This window comes from Pteropus vampyrus, unplaced genomic scaffold (assembly GCF_000151845.1).
Source record: "Pteropus vampyrus isolate Shadow unplaced genomic scaffold, Pvam_2.0 Scaffold45, whole genome shotgun sequence".
In the NCBI taxonomy this organism is placed as follows: Eukaryota; Metazoa; Chordata; class Mammalia; order Chiroptera; family Pteropodidae; genus Pteropus; species Pteropus vampyrus.
In genome coordinates, this window is record NW_011888826.1 from 6,738,918 (window position 1) to 6,763,721 (window position 24,804).

General features: G+C 35.9%; 1 protein-coding gene across 2 annotated transcripts in view; it reads left to right on the top strand.

The window, feature by feature from the left end:
- Window positions 1-22,873, top strand: part of RAB2A (RAB2A, member RAS oncogene family) — a 99,643-nt gene extending 76,770 nt beyond the window's left edge. For both annotated transcript variants that reach the window (XM_011359189.2, XM_023530065.1), the window contains exons 7-8: window positions 18,356-18,424; window positions 20,455-22,873. In XM_011359189.2, the coding sequence (XP_011357491.1) occupies window positions 18,356-18,424; window positions 20,455-20,550 (165 nt within the window). In that variant the 3' untranslated portion in view covers window positions 20,551-22,873. The remainder of the gene's footprint in view (window positions 1-18,355; window positions 18,425-20,454) is intronic.
- The last annotated feature ends 1,931 nt before the right edge of the window (window positions 22,874-24,804 follow it).

Sequence of the window (24,804 nt, forward strand, 5' to 3'; positions counted from 1 at the left end):
CCTTAGATCAGGAACAAGGCAGGAATGTCTGCTCTCACCATTATTCAACATATTGGTAGAAGTCCTAGCCAGTCCAATAAAGCAAGTAAAGGAGATAAAGGCACACAGCTCAGGAAGGAAGAAATAAAACTGTTTCTGTTAGTGTGTGATATGATTTGTCTTTGTAGGAAATCCCAAGGAATTTACACACACATGCGTGTACACACACACAACTAGAGATGAGAAGTGAGTTCAGCAAGGTTACAGGATACAAGACAGGTATAAAAAAATCTATATTTCCTTATACTAGCGATGAACATCAAAATATAAAATACAGTACCATCTGTAGTCACAGAAAAAGAAAATGAAATAACTAGGTATAAATCTAAAAATGACATGCACAGGGCATGTATGCCGAAAACTACAAAACTGCTGAAAACTGAAAAATTAAGATCTAAATAAATGGATAAATGTGCTATGTTCATTGTTTGGAATACATAATCTAGTAAAGATGTCACTTCTTTACAAATAGATACACCGGTTTAACCCAATTACTAATAAAATCCCAGTAAGATTTTTTTATAGATATCTGACTATTCATATAAAATATATATGGAAAGACAGAGGAACTAGAACAAATAAATCAATTTTGAAAAAGAATAAAGTATGAATCACTATTCAGTTTCAAGTCTTGTGTCATCAGTCTACAAGACTGTGATACTAGTAAAAGAATAAATACGTCAGTGGAACAGAATAGGAATCCATAAATATACCCACACAAATACGCCCAGTCAGTTTTTAACAAAGGTACAAAAACAGCTCATGGAGGAAGATAACTGTTTCTATGAACGATGCTCTAACAATTGGCTATCCATAGGCAAAAAAAATGAACCTAAATATTACACCTTATACAAAAACTAACTCAAAATGGATCATGGAGTTAAATGTAAAACTTTATCTTTTAGGGAGAAGAAAATGAGAAAATCTTAAGGATCTGGCACTAGGCTTGCTTGTCACTAAAAGCATGATCCATAAAAGGAAAATTTGATAAATGAGTCTATAAAACCTTTTGAATGATCCTGATAAGAGGATAGAAGGACAGTCTGCAGACTAGGAGAAAATACTTGCAAACCAAGTATTCAACTGAGAAATCTCAAAACTAAAATAAAGAAGAAGAAATCAGAAAATAGGCAAAAGATATGAGCAGGAATTTTATTGGAACAGATATATAAATGTCAGATAAGTACTTAAAAAGATATTTAGCACCACTGGCCATTAGAGAAATGCACATTATGATCCCCAAGAGATATCACTACACAACTATCAGAATGGCTAAAATGAAAAATAGTGACAACAAATACTGACAAGAATGTAGAGAAACTAGATCACTCATACATTGCTGATTAGAATATAAAATGATATAGACACTTGGGAAAACATTTTGGCGGTTTATTTCAAAACTAGACATGCAGCTATTGTAGGACCTAGCAGTTGCACCCCTGGGCATGTATCCCGGAGAAATGAAGACTTATGCAAAAACCCATACAGAGATTTTTTTGTTCTAGCAGCTTTATTCATAACAGTCAAGTACATCCACACTATGGAATACTACTCAGCAGTAAAAAGGAATGAACTACATCAACAATCTGGATGAATCTCCAGAAAACTATGCTTTGTGAACAAAAGATTACATACCATATGATTCTATTTAGATGACTTTCTTGAAATGACATATGCCTGCATATGAATCTGTAATTATCTCAAAAATTTGATCAAATACCATAATAATAACCACATACAAACTAATTAAATATACCCTGTTCTTTAAGATCATAATGGCAATCTAAACAAATTAAAATTAAGGATTAAGAAGCCTCACAATTATATTATAATAAAATAGTAATATGAAAATAACGTAATATAATTATAAAAGCTTAAATTATATTTTTTGAATTCATGAACATAGAATTTCTTTTTTAAATTATTGTTATCTTTTAAGTATGGCTTTTTCATGCGTCTCTCACATTTCTGAACAGAGCAAATTTTTACACACCAACCAGGTCCCTCCATGCTAAAGGTTATGTGTTTAGCATATACCTAATAAATAATAGTTCCTGTTGAGATTTTTATTATGCATAGACTTTCTCAATAAAATTTCTCAGATATAGCTGAAGATAAAATTACATAAATATTCATTTAAGGAAAAGAAGACAGCTAGGCTATATGGAATAAGAAAGACCTGGTTGGAGAAAGACCTGTAAATGAGTTTTACATTTAGCAAACTAAGAGAAAAACTACAAAAATGGGCTAAATAGTAGATGTTTTAAATTTTAATATATAAGCTAATATTTTTAAAAAATGAGTTCATTCATGACCCCTATGCAAACCACAATACCATTATTATACCTAACAAACTTAGCAATAATTCTTTAATATCTGATATCAAGTCTGAATAGCGTTCTTTTTATTTTATTCAATTAATGTTGGAGAACAAATACTTAGTTGCTTTGGGATTGAGGAAGACAAACAAAAGGTATATTTTTTTACTTCAGGAAGTGGGAAGAAGAAGAACTAAGCCAACATTTTTTAGCATCTGCTTTGCGATAGGCACTCAACAGCAGTTTCTGTGGTTGGAGAGCTAAGGCCTCAATGAAAATCGTACAGCTCATAAAATTAGAATATATTACCTCTGGGATTTTAACAAGAGTTAGCCTGCTAGACTTAGATCCCAAGAGGAATCATGACGAAATATAAGAGATAAATATGTTAGTTTTACAGAGTTCAGAGATTCTTAATTAGTTAATAAGTTACTTAGACTTGGGGTTGCAAGAAATAGGAATTAATTTCAGGGAAATTTGATCTAAGTGCTGTATGTTTTTGCTTTCTAAGGACTTGGATTTGCCTAATTTTGCCACCTTCCATGGGAAAGGCAGTTTACACAGTGGGTAGAAACTCAGATCATGGTTTCACACTTACTGCCTGAATGTGAAGGATCTTCCTGTAGGAGAGCTGATCATGTGAGGAGTTAAAAGAGTAAGGAAGGTATCCTGATGGCCCATCCTAGCCATCCACCGAAAACGGCGGTTGCCGTTTAGGAAGCTCACGGAAGTCGTTTGTCCTCTTTGTGTAATCTATTGAAAATTACTCAATTCCTAGCCAGTCTTTGGCTCTCAGGTGTAAAGAAGTTGAGGAACCCCTGTATTAAAAAAAAAAGTTCTTAAAAGCCATTTTCTAAATTACTTAAAGATAATTATGTCAAAAGAATGATTTATACAAATGTCAATGTCCTGATTATGGACCATCTGGCTAAAGGTTCTTTTAGAAATTTAAAACGACATCATTATTCTTTCAGGTTAAATCTTACTGGTACACTGATGACTACTTTCTGTTTAGAACTAGACTTCTTTCCTTTGCTGTTGTCTGTGTTTATAGACAGATCCAGTTACTGTAATGCAAGTAGAGACCATGAAGATGGAGGAAGATAACTGTTTCTATGAACGATGCTCTAACAATTGGCTATCCATAGGCAAAAAAAATGAACCTAAATATTACACCTTATACAAAAACTAACTCAAAATGGATCATGGAGTTAAATGTAAAACTTTATCTTTTAGGGAGAAGAAAATGAGAAAATCTTAAGGATCTGGCACTAGGCTTGCTTGTCACTAAAAGCATGATCCATAAAAGGAAAATTTGATAAATGAGTCTATAAAACCTTTTGAATGATCCTGATAAGAGGATAGAAGGACAGTCTGCAGACTAGGAGAAAATACTTGCAAACCAAGTATTCAACTGAGAAATCTCAAAACTAAAATAAAGAAGAAGAAATCAGAAAATAGGCAAAAGATATGAGCAGGAATTTTATTGGAACAGATATATAAATGTCAGATAAGTACTTAAAAAGATATTTAGCACCACTGGCCATTAGAGAAATGCACATTATGATCCCCAAGAGATATCACTACACAACTATCAGAATGGCTAAAATGAAAAATAGTGACAACAAATACTGACAAGAATGTAGAGAAACTAGATCACTCATACATTGCTGATTAGAATATAAAATGATATAGACACTTGGGAAAACATTTTGGCGGTTTATTTCAAAACTAGACATGCAGCTATTGTAGGACCTAGCAGTTGCACCCCTGGGCATGTATCCCGGAGAAATGAAGACTTATGCAAAAACCCATACAGAGATTTTTTTGTTCTAGCAGCTTTATTCATAACAGTCAAGTACATCCACACTATGGAATACTACTCAGCAGTAAAAAGGAATGAACTACATCAACAATCTGGATGAATCTCCAGAAAACTATGCTTTGTGAACAAAAGATTACATACCATATGATTCTATTTAGATGACTTTCTTGAAATGACATATGCCTGCATATGAATCTGTAATTATCTCAAAAATTTGATCAAATACCATAATAATAACCACATACAAACTAATTAAATATACCCTGTTCTTTAAGATCATAATGGCAATCTAAACAAATTAAAATTAAGGATTAAGAAGCCTCACAATTATATTATAATAAAATAGTAATATGAAAATAACGTAATATAATTATAAAAGCTTAAATTATATTTTTTGAATTCATGAACATAGAATTTCTTTTTTAAATTATTGTTATCTTTTAAGTATGGCTTTTTCATGCGTCTCTCACATTTCTGAACAGAGCAAATTTTTACACACCAACCAGGTCCCTCCATGCTAAAGGTTATGTGTTTAGCATATACCTAATAAATAATAGTTCCTGTTGAGATTTTTATTATGCATAGACTTTCTCAATAAAATTTCTCAGATATAGCTGAAGATAAAATTACATAAATATTCATTTAAGGAAAAGAAGACAGCTAGGCTATATGGAATAAGAAAGACCTGGTTGGAGAAAGACCTGTAAATGAGTTTTACATTTAGCAAACTAAGAGAAAAACTACAAAAATGGGCTAAATAGTAGATGTTTTAAATTTTAATATATAAGCTAATATTTTTAAAAAATGAGTTCATTCATGACCCCTATGCAAACCACAATACCATTATTATACCTAACAAACTTAGCAATAATTCTTTAATATCTGATATCAAGTCTGAATAGCGTTCTTTTTATTTTATTCAATTAATGTTGGAGAACAAATACTTAGTTGCTTTGGGATTGAGGAAGACAAACAAAAGGTATATTTTTTTACTTCAGGAAGTGGGAAGAAGAAGAACTAAGCCAACATTTTTTAGCATCTGCTTTGCGATAGGCACTCAACAGCAGTTTCTGTGGTTGGAGAGCTAAGGCCTCAATGAAAATCGTACAGCTCATAAAATTAGAATATATTACCTCTGGGATTTTAACAAGAGTTAGCCTGCTAGACTTAGATCCCAAGAGGAATCATGACGAAATATAAGAGATAAATATGTTAGTTTTACAGAGTTCAGAGATTCTTAATTAGTTAATAAGTTACTTAGACTTGGGGTTGCAAGAAATAGGAATTAATTTCAGGGAAATTTGATCTAAGTGCTTTATGTTTTTGCTTTCTAAGGACTTGGATTTGCCTAATTTTCCCACCTTCCATGGGAAAGGCAGTTTACACAGTGGGTAGAAACTCAGATCATGGTTTCAGACTTACTGCCTGAATGTGAAGGATCTTCCTGTAGGAGAGCTGATCATGTGAGGAGTTAAAAGAGTAAGGAAGGTATCCTGATGGCCCATCTTAGCCATCCACCGAAAACGGCGGTTGCCGTTTAGGAAGCTCACGCAAGTCGTTTGTCCTCTTTGTGTAATCTATTGAAAATTACTCAATTCCTAGCCAGTCTTTGGCTCTCAGGTGTAAAGAAGTTGAGGAACCCCTGTATTAAAAAAAAAGTTCTTAAAAGCCATTTTCTAAATTACTTAAAGATAATTATGTCAAAAGAATGATTTATACAAATGTCAATGTCCTGATTATGGACCATCTGGCTAAAGGTTCTTTTAGAAATTTAAAACGACATCATTATTCTTTCAGGTTAAATCTTACTGGTACACTGATGACTACTTTCTGTTTAGAACTAGACTTCTTTCCTTTGCTGTTGTCTGTGTTTATAGACAGATCCAGTTACTGTAATGCAAGTAGAGACCATGAAGTTTACCTTGTGCTTTTCCCTGTAAGAGACTGGATAATGTGCAGCATACGATAACACCATTTTACCAGCATTAGTTGAGTTGTTAGAATAGATTTACTTTTAATCTGCTGATCTGCTGATTTACTCAGCTTAACGATTTCATCCATGAAGGATCTGCGAGAGGGAAAAGGGTCAAAGTGGTGTTAAGAGAAAAATGCACAGGATAGCTCCCCACAATGTCTGGTCCAAAATGTCAGTAGTATCTAGGTTGAGAAACACTGAGCTAGAATGAGAGGATACAATTAAAATCAATGAAGTACAGAACCAACAGCTCAGCATAATACATGAATCTTCTTTATTCATGGAGTAGTAGGTGGGATGGTATATGATTTTGACCTTAAAAATGTTTCATTTCAATGAACAACCTCGGGGAGAGAGTGAAGTCTGGAAAGTACTGTTAAGAAGTGTCACCACTTCTATTTTATGAGCTTTCTGACCTGTGAATTTTTCAGTGAGTATCCTCAACTGTTGCAGCATCTTCCTGATGATATTGCCACCTAGATCCAAGTTCATTAAATTCCTGAACCACAGGACCGCCTCCTTGTTCCACTTCGGGCACCCGCTCACTCCATCACACACCACCGCTCTACCTATAATATCTCGAGCTTTATATTTTTCATTAGCTATAACCTCAGATGTGCCAGCCATTTTGCTGTTACCTAAACATGTGTGGCCGATCTTCAGCTGGGGTCTTAGGTTAAAAATGGCACCCAAAACTCTACTTACAAATTCTGGGGTTTTTTAAAAATTATTTTCTAAAGAGCATAAAAATAAAATGATACCCTAGTCTGGCTAAGCTAGGTTTTACTTAAAGAAGTAAGAATTTAAGACAAGGGCTGCTATTCAGTAGGTAGAGATATAATTTGATATTTATAAAATCACATATAACACTAATACCACACATATATATGCACACAAACATTTATTATATACACATAAACAGAAAGCTTTCTTCATATAAAACTGTTAGCAGACTAATGTGGCACATAAGCATTATGTTTAAGTACATTTGTTTTCCAGCTGTAACTTACAAGTTATAATAGAGGAATTCATTTCTTCTGTGAAATGGATTTTAATCAGTTTTATACAACTTGGGATGGCTCCAAATATGCTATTATCATTTATCCTTTTTGTTATTCACTGAGGAAATACATCTATAAATGTGATAATAGAAGTGCACCCCAGAGTTCATTCCCTAAATGTCAGTGAAATCAGAAAGCCAATTTCAACCAAAATATTCTTGTCTACGTGGTATTCCCAGAGTAATAGGACACCAGAACTCATTCTTTATGTGTTCAACTGTCATTACTACTGATTTTTTAAACATAATATTTGATGCTATACACATATTTGAGTGCATAGCATGTAAATGGAAAAATCCATATGTTGCTTATCATTTATTCAAGTAATATGTTGAATGTGCAGAGCATTTATAGGGTCATTACATTTTACATAAGGAAAGTGAGGTTTAGGCTCTTTGACGAAAAAGAAAAAATATGTATGTGTGTGTGTGTGTGTGTATATACATACACACATTATATATATATATTTGACCTCTATTTTATTAAAGATTTTGCTGGTAAGGAAATAAGAATTGACTATGTGACCAGCAGTAATATTTTTGAATATCAGTTTTGACTTCCATTTTCAACTGAGACTTGAAGGTCATTGAGGACACCAAGATGTAGTGTCTGCCTGGTGACTGCCCTGGCTCCCCATCAGATTCACACCTCAACTGGCACCCTCTGGCAGTTCATTCCAGGACCATAACTTTGTTCAGTGTCCCATTCTGCAGGGTTCCAGGAAGATATGACCCCTGTGGTCTGTTCTGTGACAAGCTGAGGAATTCGTATGAAGATTACAAGGAGCCCTTCCTCCTGTCACGGGAATCCAGTGATCTCGATTGTACACATGTGGTATCAGCATTTAGAAGAATATCTCATAAACGGAAATTTTCTTTCAGAAGTATTTTCAAATGATCAAAACATGCCAAGTACCTGACATAATGATTCCGTCGTATATTTGCATGGTACATTGTCAAGCTTCCTTCACATACATCATCCCCATTTTCCCTGGAGGACTCAGACCCCGGGGTTTCAGTTCACCGTCCATTCCCCTTCATGTTGTACTACTCAGTGGAGAATAGCAGTACGAAAGATTGTCCTTATTCTCCTTATCCTCCTTTGAGGAATGTTAATTAAAATGATCACTTCTGCAGAGGGTCCCCCTGGTCAAACGAGTTGAGGAGGAGGAGCTGGACTGTATCCACCTTTTAGAAAACCAGAATTCACAGTAGTCTATCAGTTTTCTGAGAAACCAGTGTTCAGAAAATTGTTGACTTCTATTTAACCCCGAGGTTTCCAAGTGTGATTTAGTCATTTCGCAGAAGAAAATGGAATTATGGGTGAGGGATGCACATGAGGGGTTGGTGTCACTTTTATTTTGCTTATTCTCCTAATTCACAGAAACATAGAGGTTGCAGTGGGAAGTGTGGAAACTACTTTTTTTTAAGCTCAGAATGTATTGTAAAAAAAATTGGGTTTTTTTTCCAAATCAGTTGTATGTACAAGCAGTGCTTCTCAAACAGTAATGCGCATTCAGCTCACCTAGGAATCCCGTGCAGACCCTGATTCAGTAGGTTGGGGCGTGGCCTGAAAGTCTGCACGTGGAACCTGCTCTCAGTGATGACACAGCTGCCCCGTGCCTCACTCTGTGCAGAGGCTGAGAAGACTCGCGGAGTGCGTTCCTCTTCCACCTCCTCAGAGGCGTTATTCCTTCAGACCTCGTCATCTTCATCTTCTCTTTTTCTACTGATTCTTGACTCTGAGCATATAATTATGTAGTCACATTTCAGCCATCTTAAAATAAAAATCTGTCGTTCCCAGTTCTCCCTGGATACAGTCTCTTTTACCTTCTAGCAAGATCCATCTCCATTTCCTCATTCTTTTTCACACCTCAGTTCACCGTCTGACTTCCTCCACCATGGCCAACATCACCTTGCACCTCCTAATTGCCCCACGTAGCAAATGCTTCTCTGTTCTTCCCTTAGGCAGCCGCCCCTTGGGAGTATTCGTTACTTTTGACTGCTCTTCCATGAACTTTCTTTTTCCTTAGCTCCATGATACCGTTTAGTCTTCATTCTTGCTGCCTCTCTAGCCTTCCAGCCTCCCTTAGCAACTCTTCCATGTTGAAATGTCACCTAAATCAGTGACATCAGACACCCTTCTGAAGGGTAGGCTTTGTGTGCAGCTCAGCGTCGATCGCTTCTGCCTGGACAGCTCTGCATGAGCGGCTTTCGGACCCTTCTGGTTCAGCATGTCCAGGCTTGAACCGATAGCGCTTCTCTCATCTTCAGATCTGCACTGTCCTACATCCTGGAGTGTTCCTTTTCCCCAGCCCCTTGAAACAGTCATTTATTCAGTTAATATGTATCGCTTCCCACTTGTGTCTTTTTATTCCTACCTGTTAAATTCTCTCCAAGTTTTCTCCTTCCATAATTGCCTCCTAATTGGACTCCCTGTCTTCATTTTTCAATCCTCTACACTGTTGCCTGTGAGATCTTTCTTGAAATGAAAATTGGATGTCACTCACAAATTTTGTTAAATCATGTTGTGGTTCCCCACAGCTTCAAAATAAAAATCCTCAGCTTGGAAGACTAGTCCCTGTGTTTGCCAGCCTCCCACAGCGTGCTGTCCATATTAAACTAAGAGCCATCAGCTGACGGGTGCGCTGTACCCCCGCCACAGAAAGAGTGATCTCTGCACTTGAAATGCTCTTCCTTTCTTCCTGACCCTTCAAAGATAAGAGTCAAGTCTAATGCCTCCTCTTGGAATGCCATGACACACCCTCCCTGTCCCCCTCCAACCACCAGCCGCCACACACATGCACACAGTCACAATTTATGTGTTCTTTCCTCTGCGTATATTCTTGTATCATCCTGGGCATGAATTTATCTCGGCAGTCTGTCATGACATTCCTTTTCTCATATCAGCTCACCATAAGGGCAGAATTTCTTGAAAAGAGACTATCTTTTCATCTCTGCGTCTGCAGCAGCACAGTCCTTACCCCTCTCCCCACCACCGTAGTAGATAACAAATGTTTGTTATTTAATTACTTTTAACCTTGCTTCTCTTCCTTCAGTCTTTAATCAGGTTATGCTCTAGTCCCACTTGTTAACATGTAAGTCGAATTCTGTCCTAAACCTTTTTGCCCTAAGCATTCTAAAAACCTATGAGATTTGCGGAAACTCAGCTGAAAGCTCCTCCTTTGATCAGGAGCTTCCTTCAGTAGCTGCCTGGGGTCTTCGTGGTTTAAAAGCAGTTTTTTTTAGACCTAGGAATAACTGTAGCAAAGATTATGACAGGCTAGAGGAAGTACCCCTGCCCAAAAGCCCCATGCCACTTTTTGAAGATTTCAGAATACTCCAGAAGGAATTATTTACTTCTGTAATTCCTTCTCTGTTTTCTCTATTTGTTTACCCTCTAAGTTAAAATTTCATTTCCTCAGAGTTGTACATTACCAAAATTTACAGTAATATATTCCTTCTAGGACCTAAAGGTGAGTGTAGTATGAAAACAGTTAAGTTGGCCATCTCCCAAACAATTGTCACTTGGTCAGATATTCTTTACAACCTCTTAGTCATTTGATGGGTTCCTTTTTTCCCAATATTTATTAGTTTTACTTAAAAATTAAGTATTTTGAGCAAATTTATGTGAAATTTATGTGCAACCAGAAAAATATATAAACATCAAAAATTTTTAAGGCACAGGTATCTTAAATTGTTAAAAATCAGGGCTGGAAATTCCTGGCTTGGCTGTTAAAAGTACTAAAGAAAGAAAGAGCCAAGTTGAAAATACAGCCAGCTAACCTAAGACCAATCACAGAAACTTGCCATCTAAACAGGCAGGATAGGTGGGCTTCTGTGTTGGAGGGGAAGACGCATGACTTTATAAGACTTTAGTTAATAAGACCAATTTGAAGTCCCCTTGCTGGAACTTGAGTCCCAACCAGCTACTTAAAAATCTACAGATTTCATTTGCATTGAGAGGACATCTTAACTTGCCTTGGGCCGTGTCGTAAGTGATGCAATGAATGGAGTTGTGGACAAAGACCAAAGGCTTTGTTGTCTCCCTAACCCTGTTCTCAGTGGTGAGGGTGTCACATGAGTTTACACTGGAAATCTGATCTGACCTTTCCAGGCTGCTGCCGTCCTGGAGGAGAGCTTAGTTTAATGAACATTTACTGCTCTCTCCCACAAACTGGGCAACTTTGCTGACTAGCATCAGCTTCTCTACCCCTTATTTAGCCATCACCCTAGGGAACTTCGGGGATGATCCAAACCAGACTAACTTAGAAAGTGACACTCATTTTCTCTGCTTTTAAACCAGAGTAGCCAAACACTACCATAGAAGAGAAGACCATGCTGATATGTGTGGATCACAGACTTGTACACATGTGTATTTGTCTGGAGTGCATATTCATAGGTGCACAATTCTATAGATCAGCTGCCAAGACTTTCCCACTTACACATGACATAAGCATTAGAATTCTGTGTGTCTAAAATAAACTCTTCATTTCCTCCTTGAAACCTGATTTTTCTTTTTTATCTATCTCAATCATAGCATACCCTTCCATCTCAGTCACTTAAGCCAAATGTGGAGTCCCCCTTATTAAACACCTTACCATCCTTACCTTATTTACCAAGTCCTATTGATTTCTCCAAAGTAGATCCTAGGTTTGATCTTTGCTCTCCATTGTTGTTGCCACTGTTGTAATTTGTCAGGCCTTTGTTTCTTCCCCGGATTATTGTTGTAGACTTTTTACTGGTCTCCCTGTTGCCAGCCTTATCTCCTTTAAATTCAACCTCTAAACTGTCCTTGATGTCTGTTGGGCCACCTCTAACCTCATCTCACATGCCTGCCTGTCTCCGGCTTCCAGTGAAACAGCTTAAAATTTGCCTCTGCTGAGAATGCTCTTTCCTCCCCGTAAATTTCCCAATAAATGAGTGGGAGAATATACTTACCCATCAGGCCTTTGCTCACAGGGCTTTCTCTCTTGACAGATTTTTTTTTTTTTTTTTTAACCATCAGAAGTCATCATGCCATGTTACTCCTCTAAACAGCTGTGGAGGAATTTTCCAATCTGTGTTTCAGTTTTGGATTTACATCTCTCCTGTACCATTTCTTCGAGATTAATGACATTCATATTTATCTGAGTATGCTCAGCCCTGGGTACAAACCAAGTACTTGTTAAATGCTTGTTGAGGAAAAGAACTAAATTACTAAGAAATTAAATATATCTGTGAGTTATCACTAACAGAAAATGGGAAATTCTTAAATACTGGAACCCCCCAAACCTTTCTAATCTAAAGTGTTTATTTCCCCCTGTATTTCTCTGATAAAATGCTTCAAGATTTGTTCAGGCTATCTCCTTTCCTTCTTAATACGCATTCACTTGTGATGTTAGTTTTTTAAAGAGAGGGAAGGACACAAAGGATGTAAATAATCACAAATATTATATACTTCCAGAAATAATCCTAGAAATCAAAAGTCATTTCTAGCTAGAAGCTTTTTGGAGGACGTAAGAAGTCTTTTGTCCATTTCAGTTAGTAGATCAGTAGATTTAGCACTGGCCTTCATTCTTTTAATGAAACAGGAAACTATGAAAGAAAGAAAAAAGCAGAATGGTTCTGCTTTGGAATTAGGGATGCTGTGGGAAATGAGGGGAAAGAGGAGAAAACAGTTCTCCCTTCACTGGGCTCTCTCTACTTCCTGCCTCATCCCCAAGAGGTGACCCCTGCAGGATTGCCATGAAATACACTTGGAAAGCCACTGTGTTTTATGATGTAAGTATGAGTCTTCTCAAATAGAACCAGAAAATTTAAAAGTCATGGAATTTGACTGAGTTTTGTATTTAAACTGCCTCGTCTTGAATTCTAGTCTGTTGTTTCCAAGATTCTCCTATATTTGAATAATATTTGCTTCGATCTCAATATGTTTGTTTTATTCTTTAGAGCTCACTGAACACATTACATGTTGCTAATTGACTTTTTCAATGTTTAGTTTTATTTAATCAAGAATTAATTGTAATTCACTGAAGAGCATCGATCAGTGCTTCTCCCCTTTAGTCTGCAGTGTTTCAGGGCACATTCACACTTAGCACGTATACCCACTTCTGTTGTTCTCCAGATATCATTGCACTCATATGTTTATGGTGATGAAAGCTAACATACATGCATTGAGTACTTACTAGGTGCCAAGCACTGTTTTTGGTGCATTACATTCTATGAGGTAAGCCCCAGAAATCCCTTGTTTACAGTGAGGTCAAGCAATGAGTTCAAAGCAACACATCTAGTAAGAGGTGGCACTGGAGTGTGAATCTACCTGGTCTGGTTCTAGAGCTCACCTTTAGCCATTCTGCTAATCTCACAGGCATAGCTGCATCATCACACAAACATCGATTTTCTTGAAAGCAAGTAAAAATTAATTTTATTTGTATATATATTTTGAATTTCTTTTCAGAAATAACATCTATGTAAATCATTTAGCATAGTGACTGACCCATATAGTATAAGTACTTTTAGTAAATATTGGTAATTTGTAGCTTTAGCAAATGGACTCTTGTAATGTCCATAGCATTAATTGGCAATTAAGAAGAAAATTAAGAGAAAACTAAAGAGTCACTTATTTTACACGGTACTTTGTCTCTAGCATCTGTTCAAAATGTCTAAATAAAACCAAGATATTTTGATTTGGGTTTTTTTTTTAATTCTTACCTAACAGATGCTGTAATTTTTATCTTGCCACCAGGTGGCAGCATGTTACATAAAAATGTTACTGTTGTAAACAATTTATTTCAGTATTTTACCTTAAAAACTATTAATAAAAATAAAATTTTATTCCATGTTCCCCTTTGCCTCTGTTCTCACTCGTCAGCTGTGAAGGCCTTCTTAGCACATTGTCCGTGGCCTAAAGTAGACTCGCCATGGCCCTGCCCTGTCCACCAGTGCGGGACATTTATTTTCGTCCAACAGGGATGTAAGCCCTTGTGTTTTGATTCTCTCCGCTAAATTGTTTATTCAGCAGCAGTAGGAACTATATCCTCCTCTTTCCTGTATCTTCCGTAGTACCGAGAGAAGTGTTGAATCTGTGGTAATGATTTAATAGGTGCCCTTGAGTAAATGATGAATAGTATACGTAGAATACACATCAGCTTGTATGTTTGCCGAATATTTATTTGAATCATAATGCATTTATAGTTCTGTGTCGTTACATTTATTTTAATTTGTGCTATAGAAGTCCTTGAAAATTTACTTAAGTTTAGATATTCAGGACCATTTAGATAACTACTGCCAGGGGTTGAAAGATTAGTGTCTGAGGTGGAAGGCAATTAATAGCTAATGAAGGTAAAGGACTGAATGTGGCAGTTAATCAAAGTAGGGCAAAGGGGGAGAGCTAATGGTAAAATGAAGAGTCAGGCTTCTGATATTGGAGCGGAGCTCTGTGTGGGAAAGCGAGAGGCTCACCAAATCAAGTTAGTTGCAGGAAAATCTGTTTATACTTCATGATCATGGATCTACCTATATACTGTTTGTTCCCCGGGGCTGATAATGCAACCCTTTGTTATCAGTTTCTTGGCAAATATTTTTTTCCTATTCTGTAATCTATTAATATTTGAATTGACTATATGTGAAATGTGGAAGATATTTGAATATGAATATATATATATATGTATATATATATATCGTGGTTCTAACATATGTGTCACAAAACCTGCATTATTTTTAGGATGTCCCATTTTAGAAGTATTGCATTAACTAATGTAAATTTTTCTTTAAGTATGCCATCAGCTAGCTTCTTTTTTCTGATATTAAGGAAATAATTATTCCATATAGATTAATTTCCCAGGTTAAAAAATCTTACCCTGGTAAATATATCAAAACGTGTAAGAATAGTGATGAAAGGTTTCAAAAACACATTCTTTTTCTTCTGTTAAACGGCAAATACTGAGCCTCTGTCTCCTGTACAACTTGAACCGTCATCGGTAACACTTTGCACACTGGACCGGAAGCTGTCTGTGCAGGTCTGCTGCTGCGGCAGCCGGCGCTGGTTCCCTTAGTGCCTCGTCCCAAATGCTGCACATGCCCCTCCCACTTCCCGCTCAAAGACACACCCCTCATACCTGCTGTCTTCCTCCTTCCCCCTCCTCAGAATTTGCTCCTATAGCCTGAAAATAGAAAAAGTAAAACTGGTTAAAATTATGTCTAAAATGGGAAGAATTTCCAGTTAAGACTGTCCTATTAAAACCTTTGTAGTATCTGTTTAGTTAACTTATTGTTGCTAATATCCTCATTTTTTTCTTGTGTTCAGAATGTTACACCTCTGCCTTGAAAAATATATGCATAGGGGTCGATTTTAGTGACTAGGGTGAAATGAGCAAATAAAATTGTAATTGTCGTAATAGATATGTTATCTCTTATCTGAGTTCTTGAGATGCTTTGCAGCGTTAGTGGAATGAAACTGTGACACCCAAGGCTCTATCATAGAAGTTTCATTTGATCTCTAATAAGCCCTAATAATATTTGGTTAATGTTCATTTTATTTGGGAACTGGACAGTTTCAATCATAGCCACACAATTTTAAAACAGGTATACTAATGTCTGCATTTGTCACATAGGGTTTTAAACTCTGAGGACTCTTTAAAATTGATGACTAATTAATCACTGAATATATATATATATTCGCTATGATGTAGATGAAACAATCCATTTATGTAGTATCCTCTCTATAATATTCTCAGAAAAAAGGAAAATATTTTATTTCAGTGTCCTTAATATGTAATCAAAGAGTTAGATTATAAGTAAATGTAGCATTGTCCAAAGACTACTTCATCAGGATGATGGCAATTATGAAAGAAAATATAACCATTTGTTATATTTCAATTGTAATGATATTGCATTTTTTCAGATATAAAATTATATCTTCTTTCCATTGGGTACAACTATTCTTAAAGGTGTTTAATATATTTATTGAAGAAAATTAGCAGTGACTTGGAAAATTTTATGTAGCATAGCTTTCTTAAGACAGTTTTTAAAGTGATTCATCAACAGAGTAGCAAAAAGTCAATTTACTTACATAAATTGGCACATTTAATAATGGTTTTTACAATATAAATGTTTATGTGAAGTTATAACTCACTTATAGAACCTTGTAGTTTTGTCTAACGGTCTGGTGAAATGTACACATGTGGGTGCCCTATAAGGGAATTCCAGCCCTGTGAATTTATGAATCTATTGACTTCAGTGTTTAGCTAGCCCGATTTCTGAGGCCATCGCTGTAATTGACATGTTATTGGAATTAAAGTTAAATTTTTCCTTATTTATCGGGATAACTTCAATTTGGAGGAGTATAAATCAGTCCATAGTTGGCTGAAAGCCAATTTCTCCTTCACTAACTCCGGCACACACGTGAAAAGCACACTCACTTCCAGAGTGCCTCATGGATCTGCAGTGATTAATTCTTCTCATTATTTTGCTGCAAATTCTCATGACCCTCTCTGATGATTCGATCAGCCACTTAGAGTTTATGCATATTCATATCTCTGCGCTCCTGCCGCACTCATTCACGTCTCCTTCACTGACTGGTGTGTTCTTGGTGCAGTAATTGAGCGGCAGTAGATTGATTACTCTGGGGAGCTGTAAGGCCTTTAAAGGTGAAAACATATCAGTCCTGTTAATTAGGAAACAAAAGCTCTGGTGGCAAGTTCAGCAGTCAGATGTTTCCAGTATAGAAAAGAGGAAAGGTATGATTTGTCCCTCTCCATGAACCCGTTTACTTTTCAAATTTGGTCTGTATCTGTGATAGTAAAGAATAGATTTCTTTGTGAGTTTTCATAGAATGCTAATTAAAGAGGACCTGACAATATTAATACTATTATCTGTGATCTCTTAAATCTGATAGTTTAGAAACACCCTCTGTAGCATTGTCGAGACATGCATAAAATATTTTAATTTTTACATAAATATGGAATGGATTAATTTTATTATTTAGAGGTTTAATTTGGTTACAGTGTTCTAACTTGATTTGTTGTCAATTTAGTAGTATGCTTTATGGGAAAAGGGTGAAACTATTCAACACGGCATAGAAGTTGAGCCTGCCCTTTTTATTTCTTTATCATTAGCATTGTTTGGTTTTTCCCTCTTAAACTGTGTATTAAGTTATACATTGTCCTGGCAAAAGGGATCTTGTGTGCAACAGCGGCCTCTATAGTAACCTATTTTCAACATGGAAGTTAATTCAATTCATCTAGTTGACATATTTTTCTCATATGTGCTGGTTCTCACATTATGGTATCCCCCACGACCCCATCATAAATTTTTCTTTTGAGATAAGATTCACACACCATAAAATTTGCCCTTTTAAATAAAAGGTACAATTCAGTGGGTTTCAGTATATTCAAGAAGTTGTACAGCCATTATCACTATCTAACTCCAGAACATTTTCATCTCCCCAAATAGAAACCCCATACTCATTAGCAGTAGCTTTCCATTCCACCCCACCCCCACCCCCGCCCACCCCTTCTCTTGACCCCTAACAACCAATAATCTACTTTTTCTCTCTATGGATTAACCTTTTCTAACATTTCATATAAATGGAATCATACCATGTGTGGTCTTTTATATGTCTGGTGGCTTTTATTTGGCATGATATTTTCAGGGCTCATCCATATTGTAGCATTAATCAGTACTTCATCTTTCTATGGCTGAATAACATTCTGTTACATGGTTAGTCCACATTTTGGTTTTCATTCATCAGTTGACAAACATTTGTGTTGTTTCTGCTTTTTGGTTGGTGCTGCTAATAATGCTAATAACATTCACATCCAACCTCACCCAGTCCTTGGTCTAAGGAGGAAAGCCTTCATTCAGTCTTCCCCACAGTTGCGATGTTAGCTGTGGGTTTTTCTGAGATGCTGTTTTGACAAACAGGTTTAGGAAGTTCCCTTCTGGTCCTACTTTGTGGAGTGTTTTTATCATGAAAAGTTGTTGGATTTTTGTCAAAATGTTTTTTCTGCTTCTATTGAAAAGATCGTGTGGTTTTTGTTCTTTATTCTGTTGATATGTATTACATTGAATATTATGATATTTTTTAGAGCTTTTGTATAATGTTCTTTTACTTCGATGGTTTTAAATTGAACCAATTTCTCTACCTTATATTTCAGGCATTTATTAATACAGCAAAAGAAATTTATGAAAAAATCCAAGAAGGAGTCTTTGACATTAATAATGAGGTATATACATATAAATATTATTGGCTAATATTTAGAATTTTAATTACTACTTGGAGTCATAATTTTATATATTTTTTAAATTACTAAAATGGGTCTGTGGTGTTAGTTAACACATTCATTTATAATCATTTAACTGAAAATTCGTTATATGTCGTACAATAGTTAAGTGTGTAGGAGTAGAGCATCAGTTTATCTGTACAAACGGATTAAAGTAAGTGCCCCTATCCATTTATTGCAGCAATGCAAAATAATATAAATCCTCCAAAGAGAAGAAAATCCACTTTCAGCCACGCGTCCATATGGTGTCATCTGCTTTGGGGAATAATTCTCTAGTGTGTAAATGCATGTACCATGTTACTAATGCAAGATGCTCTCCCTGTTGTCTGGTATGAAAGTGGGAAAGACCCAATTTGGAAATTACCCCCAGTATAGCATACATAGCATGTTTTCAGGAAACTAAATTAATATGCAATTGGTAGCTGGCACTGGTTTGTTTTCTTGGAGGTTTTGGGGGTTTTATTTTGGTTTTTGTTTTATAAATTTTTTTTTTATTATTATTTTGAGCCAGAGTGGGTCAACATGATTAGGATAAAACATAAGTTTTGAAGCATATAATTCAGTATTTACCAAAGGTCATCATTTTGACCTGAATCCCTGCTATGCATTTATTTTCATTTCAGAATGTTTATGTGGATATAGCATATTATTTACTGTTACATAAATATTTTCGCCATTCTACATTAAGACTTTTTGCTTTCAAGAGAAAAACTCTTCCTCCTCCCCGGCTGCCATCAGGACAACATTCTGTTAGGAAGCCAGTGTGTGTGTGTGTCTCTTGGCCTATATATAAATGGGGCTCTTTATTATTCGCTTCAATATTCTTTGCTGAACAAAACAGTTTGCCTGAGTTTTCCAAAAAGTACTTGATCTTCTCATTTGCTTTAATTTGGAAAGTTATGGTTTCTGAATCCTATCTTCTAAGTTTATATGGCAGTAAATCTTGAGTTAGTTTAAAGGCGACACCATTCAGAGACTAATGCCATATAAATTGAACAATAATTGGGCCTCTATTTAAAAGGGCCCGTTCATTGTCCCTGTCTGGTTTCATATAGTAGCTGACTGCTTTACTGTGCTTGGTGCGGCTTTGATTGTAATGTGCTGTCAGGAGCCAACAGGCCGTGCGATTTATTTGGCCTAATGCCAGGTCTGACTCCTTGATTCCTCAAGAAGTTGCTACCAGCCCAGAGGGGGCAAAACCAATGAGCCATAGGGCATGCTTTTTATTAAAGAGGAGTCAAAAGAGCGAAAAGAAACCACATCAGCTGCTGTCAATACTGAGCTAGTGCCAGAAACCCCAAGGCTACTACTGTTGCAGAACAACTGCCAAGCACTATAAATCTGAGATTTACTGTGACGTAAAGTTTCCTTAAGAGCTTAATTTCTGAAGCTACTGTATTACTTTTCTCAAAGTGTTGTATTTTTAGGTAAAATCCACTTGAGGGAGTGAGGGTTAAGACAGAAGTGTGAGTTTGATGAATGAAAGCACTACTCTGTGTGTGGGTTCTTGGCAAGCTGCCATGTCTTTGGGGATCATAGAAATTATTGATGACACAGAACACTCATATGCCCTTAGCCTGTACAGCTGATTCAACATGGAAGAGAAATGCTGTCTAGAGAAAAGATTTTATGTTGCGTTAGAGCAGCATAGGCCTTACATATTTTTATCCTTTAAAGATGACTTGCAAGAAGTGTTTTAAACATTTTCTCCATTGTGAGAATTCCCTAAAAAGCAGCATCGTCCAGTTTCTTTACCTACTACCTGGTATGATAAAGAATTATTTCCAGAAATACTCCCAGCGTATTGTTTCTAAAAGGAAGAGATGCCCCTAAGAGAGATCGTTTTAATTGTGCAAAAATCTGCTTATTATATATATATTTTCTGAGTTGTTTGGTAACATTGTGTCATTAAGAATGAAATGGATTATTATTGGATCCAGTGACATTTATTATCCTTTTCCCCTTTATTTCAGGCAAATGGCATTAAAATTGGCCCTCAGCATGCTGCTACTAATGCCACACATGCAGGCAATCAGGGAGGACAGCAGGCCGGAGGAGGCTGCTGTTGAGTCCGTTTTTACTGTCTCGCTGCCCAAATGGGGCCTACTCACTATTTCTTTCACCCTCTCCTCCTGCTCAGCTGAGACATGAAACTGTTCGAAATGGCTTTATGTCACAGAAGACTTTAATCTTTCAAATTCTTGTATAACTTTGAATAAATGGTTAATGTTCACTTAAAAAGACAGATTTTGGAGATTGTATTCATATCTATTTGCATTTGATTTCTAGGTCAATCGATGTGATTATTTTTGTTAACTGTTGTCTTGTGCCCTTACCTACGAACTGAATTGTATTAAACACTACAAAGTCATCTTGAGTATTTTAAATTGGTTTGTGTAGTTAGGTTTCCCAACACTTGTGGTTACCTAATGTTTAATATTAATAGAACTGTCCTCAAAAAGTTTGTCAATTTTCAAGGCTATAAGTAAGGAAAAACTGAAGGACTCTTTTAATTCTGTATTTGTTTACTTTCTGTATATATAGTTTAATAACCTGCTTGGGTGTAATTTGCCAAGCTTGAATTCATTAATGCATTTGCATAAATTCTATACTGTTTAGAGCTTAAAGCTACCGAAGCATTGTTAGGAATTGCTTGGACACTGAATTTTAAACTTTTTGACATTGTTAGCAAGCATGTTCCATCTTTTCTTGTCTCTAGTCCAAGAAAAATATGCTTAATGTACATTACTAAAAGCTATGTATGTGTTAACCTGTTTTAATGCCAAAAGTTTGCTGTTTGTCCACAATTTCTTTAAGACCTCTTCAGAAAAGGATTTGTTCGCCTTAATGAATACTGTTGGGTAAAAACACAGTATAATGAGTGAAATGGGCAGAAGCAAGAACTCCCTACACCTAAGCGACTCCAAGAAGAATGAATGTCCACATTTAGATGGCACATTATGAGGACTTTAATTTTTCCTTAAACACAATAATGTTTTCTTTTTTCTTTTATTCACATGATTTCTAAGTATATTTTTCATGCAGGACAGTTTTTCAACCTTGATGTACAGTGACTGTGTAAAATTTCCTTTCAGTGGTAACCTATAATCTTTGAAATATGGTAAGCATCTTGTCTGTTTTGAAGGAGATATGACAATAAATCTACCAGATGGAAAATCCTGTTAAAAAGTAGAAGAGCTTTAGTAATTTACTCAGTGTGGTAGTTTTATCCTTTTTTCCCCTTATTTTTCTCCCCTGGTCTATAATGAAATTGTTATAGCAGTGCAAAATAAAGTCCTATGTATAAAAGTGTTCTTTTTTTTATTATGACCACATCATTTTTTTAAAACTTTTTTATTTTAGTTCATTCACAGTTTTTACATGTATTTAAGCATATTTTTAAGAGGGTCAGAATGTTTAACACTTAAACTTAGTAAAAATTTTGCTAAAAGGTGATAAAACTTCACAGTATTGAAATGCTTTGTTATTGATGATGTAAGCAATATTTTGCATTTAACCAGCACAAAAGCGCATTTAAACTGTAAGAAAGCTTCATGAGGAAGTGCTAAGAATGAGACTACTTTCAATTTACTCAGTGACTTCACCTTTCTACAAGTCTTCCCTGAATATTCAGCAATACTCTGATAAAGCTTTAACATTACTGTTATGGGAAGACACGTAATGCTGTCTTAGTTTTGTTTTATCTAGCTCCTGGAGGACAGAGGGAAAGGTCAGAGGAGATTGAGTTTCTTGAGTATTTTTATTATAAACTTTTTTCCCCTTAACGTGGTCATATCAAATTCATTGATCTTACCATTCACTTCCCTTAGTGATGAGTAGAAAAAGTTAAGGCAAGTAAGACTTGTTCTGCTCTATACCAAGAAGAGGATGATTCTTTGGAAATTGTTATTTTTAAACTGCTCTTAACTTTTCCAGAAGTTTAATGTGTTTCTTCTCCATGCCGTGTTGCCTAATTCTTCTATAAGTCAAGTATAAGAACGTCAACTAATGGTAAAAACAACAAACCAGCACATAAATTTTAATACCCTAAGGAAAGATGGAGCTTTCAAACACAGCTCCTATACCACAGCAACCTTAACCTGCCTCTGGCTTAGGCAGCAGGGTGAGTAGTGAGTGGACTTCTCTATAGTTCATTACCACTTTCTCTACAGATCTCATCTACTTACATCAATTGACTAAGCAAATGTACTGTCAGCTTTCTACTCTGCTCATTTTATTATCCCTGTGACAAATAATGTAATATCGGCACCTGTAATTGAATCTTTAATACTGTAATTGAGTCTTTAATCTTTGATCAGTTTTTGTAGCATCATTGGACATGTTTTAAGAGCTAGAAAATCAGTCACTAAAAAATAAATACAACTTTTAATGCCTCAACATGTAACATTCCAAAGTTGTAATCTTCATAAAGATAGTGTGTTACTGTTTTTCTTCTGAATTTAAGACAACTGAATCAAGAGCAGATTTTTGAAAGAGTAGCATATAATTAGATATGCAGTTCAGCAATATATGAGAGCTGAAGTGGATCTTTATATAAAATTCATTTTTTTATTTTAAATACCTGTTAACAGGATAGTAGTCCCTATTTAACTTCTGATAGTCAAGAGAGTAGGAATGTAAATGATACCAAAATGTGTAATCATTCAAAAAATGACATGTCTGGCTTTGGGACACATTAGTATTGGTTCACTCATAGGTAGTGAAGCCCCATCTAAGCTCAGTAATAAGATTGGCATGATAGGGTTTAACAATATGAGCTTTAAAAAATACAAGGGGATGACCCTGTTTCATAATTGGAATTTGCAATACACATAGACGAACCAGCATATCTACCTGTGTTTCTTAGAGTTTACATGTGCTTTGGCGTTCAAATGAAAATGGAACCTAGCATCTCGTTTTACATTGGTACATACTCGATGGTGGTACTTACTTTGGTTGAAATCATGATGGGAAACTTTAGAGTGCCAGTGTGTATTCAGTATTCATAAGCTTTACAAAATTATGAGGCCAACTCAAAAACTGAAGGACAAGGGACCGAAAATCTGATAGAAAGAAAAGACAATTCGCCAAAAATGGTATAAAAATGTCCCTAAAATGTATTTTTCAAATTCAAACATACTTGAAATGTAAATTAAAACTAAGATACCATTTCTCACCTGAGAGAGTGGGAGAAGTTTAATAAAAGCATGACAGCACATTCTGTTGGTGAAACACTCATGTTGCTGGTGTAAGTGCAAACTAGTACTGTCTTTCTGGAGAGGACCTTGGCAATACCTAATTAAACCAAAATATACTTAAAACCTGTTGACTCGGCCATCCCACTTGCAGGGAACACCATGCCGATTCTCTCCAACAATGCAAAAGCACATGTGCACAAGCTTGCTCACTGCAGCGTTGGCTGCAATTGCAAAATAATTAAAAATGACATAAGTATCTATACATGGGAGCAACCACCTGTTCATAAACTGTGGTTCAGCCACACAGTGGAGTCCTAAACAGCTCTGTGAACTGATGTCATGATTTCCAGGATATATCAAGTTGGAAAAGCAAAGTGCGAGCATGTCTCCAGTTTACCGTTCTTCGTGTAATGCAGGCAATATAAGAAAATACACATGTATCTGCTTATTCGTGCAAAAGAAACGGGAAGAATAAACAAACTGATGAGGTGAGTTACCTACAGAGAGTGGGTTGATACAGAGTGGAAAATAAGGAAGATTGGAAATGGAGTATTTGGGACGAGAAATACCTCTCCCTGTGTACATTTTTGTTCAGTTCTGACTCTATAGTAACGTTACACATACTCCAGAAATAATTAAAATCAACCACAGTGTGCAGGGAACTCAAAATATTAATGAATGAACCTACCTATATTACAAATGAGTGACATTACCACACTGGAAGCGGGTAGGAAAGAAAACCAGCAACTTTTAAAAACAGGATTTTGACTATATGTATACTGTAAGGTTAAAGACAATGATCTGTACACAAGTATACTCTAGTAAAAAGGTATGGGTTAGCAATTCTAAAAATACTTTTTGTATATTAAGATTGAGCAAATATGGATAATGGAAGATCCATAATAAAAGCAAAGGTTTCTATTTTTCAGAAGAGTTACAAATAAAAGTTGAACCGAGTGTGGAAGAACTCTGTGGTCTTGGGTAAGAGTAGAGATATTAGGGACTCAACTTTCATATGTACAGATATGTAGAGAGAGACAGATGGGTGAGTGTGAGTATAGGTACATATATTTCCTAGTTTTGTCTACAGAAAGGACCTGAAAGCAAAGACACCTCAGTAGCAAT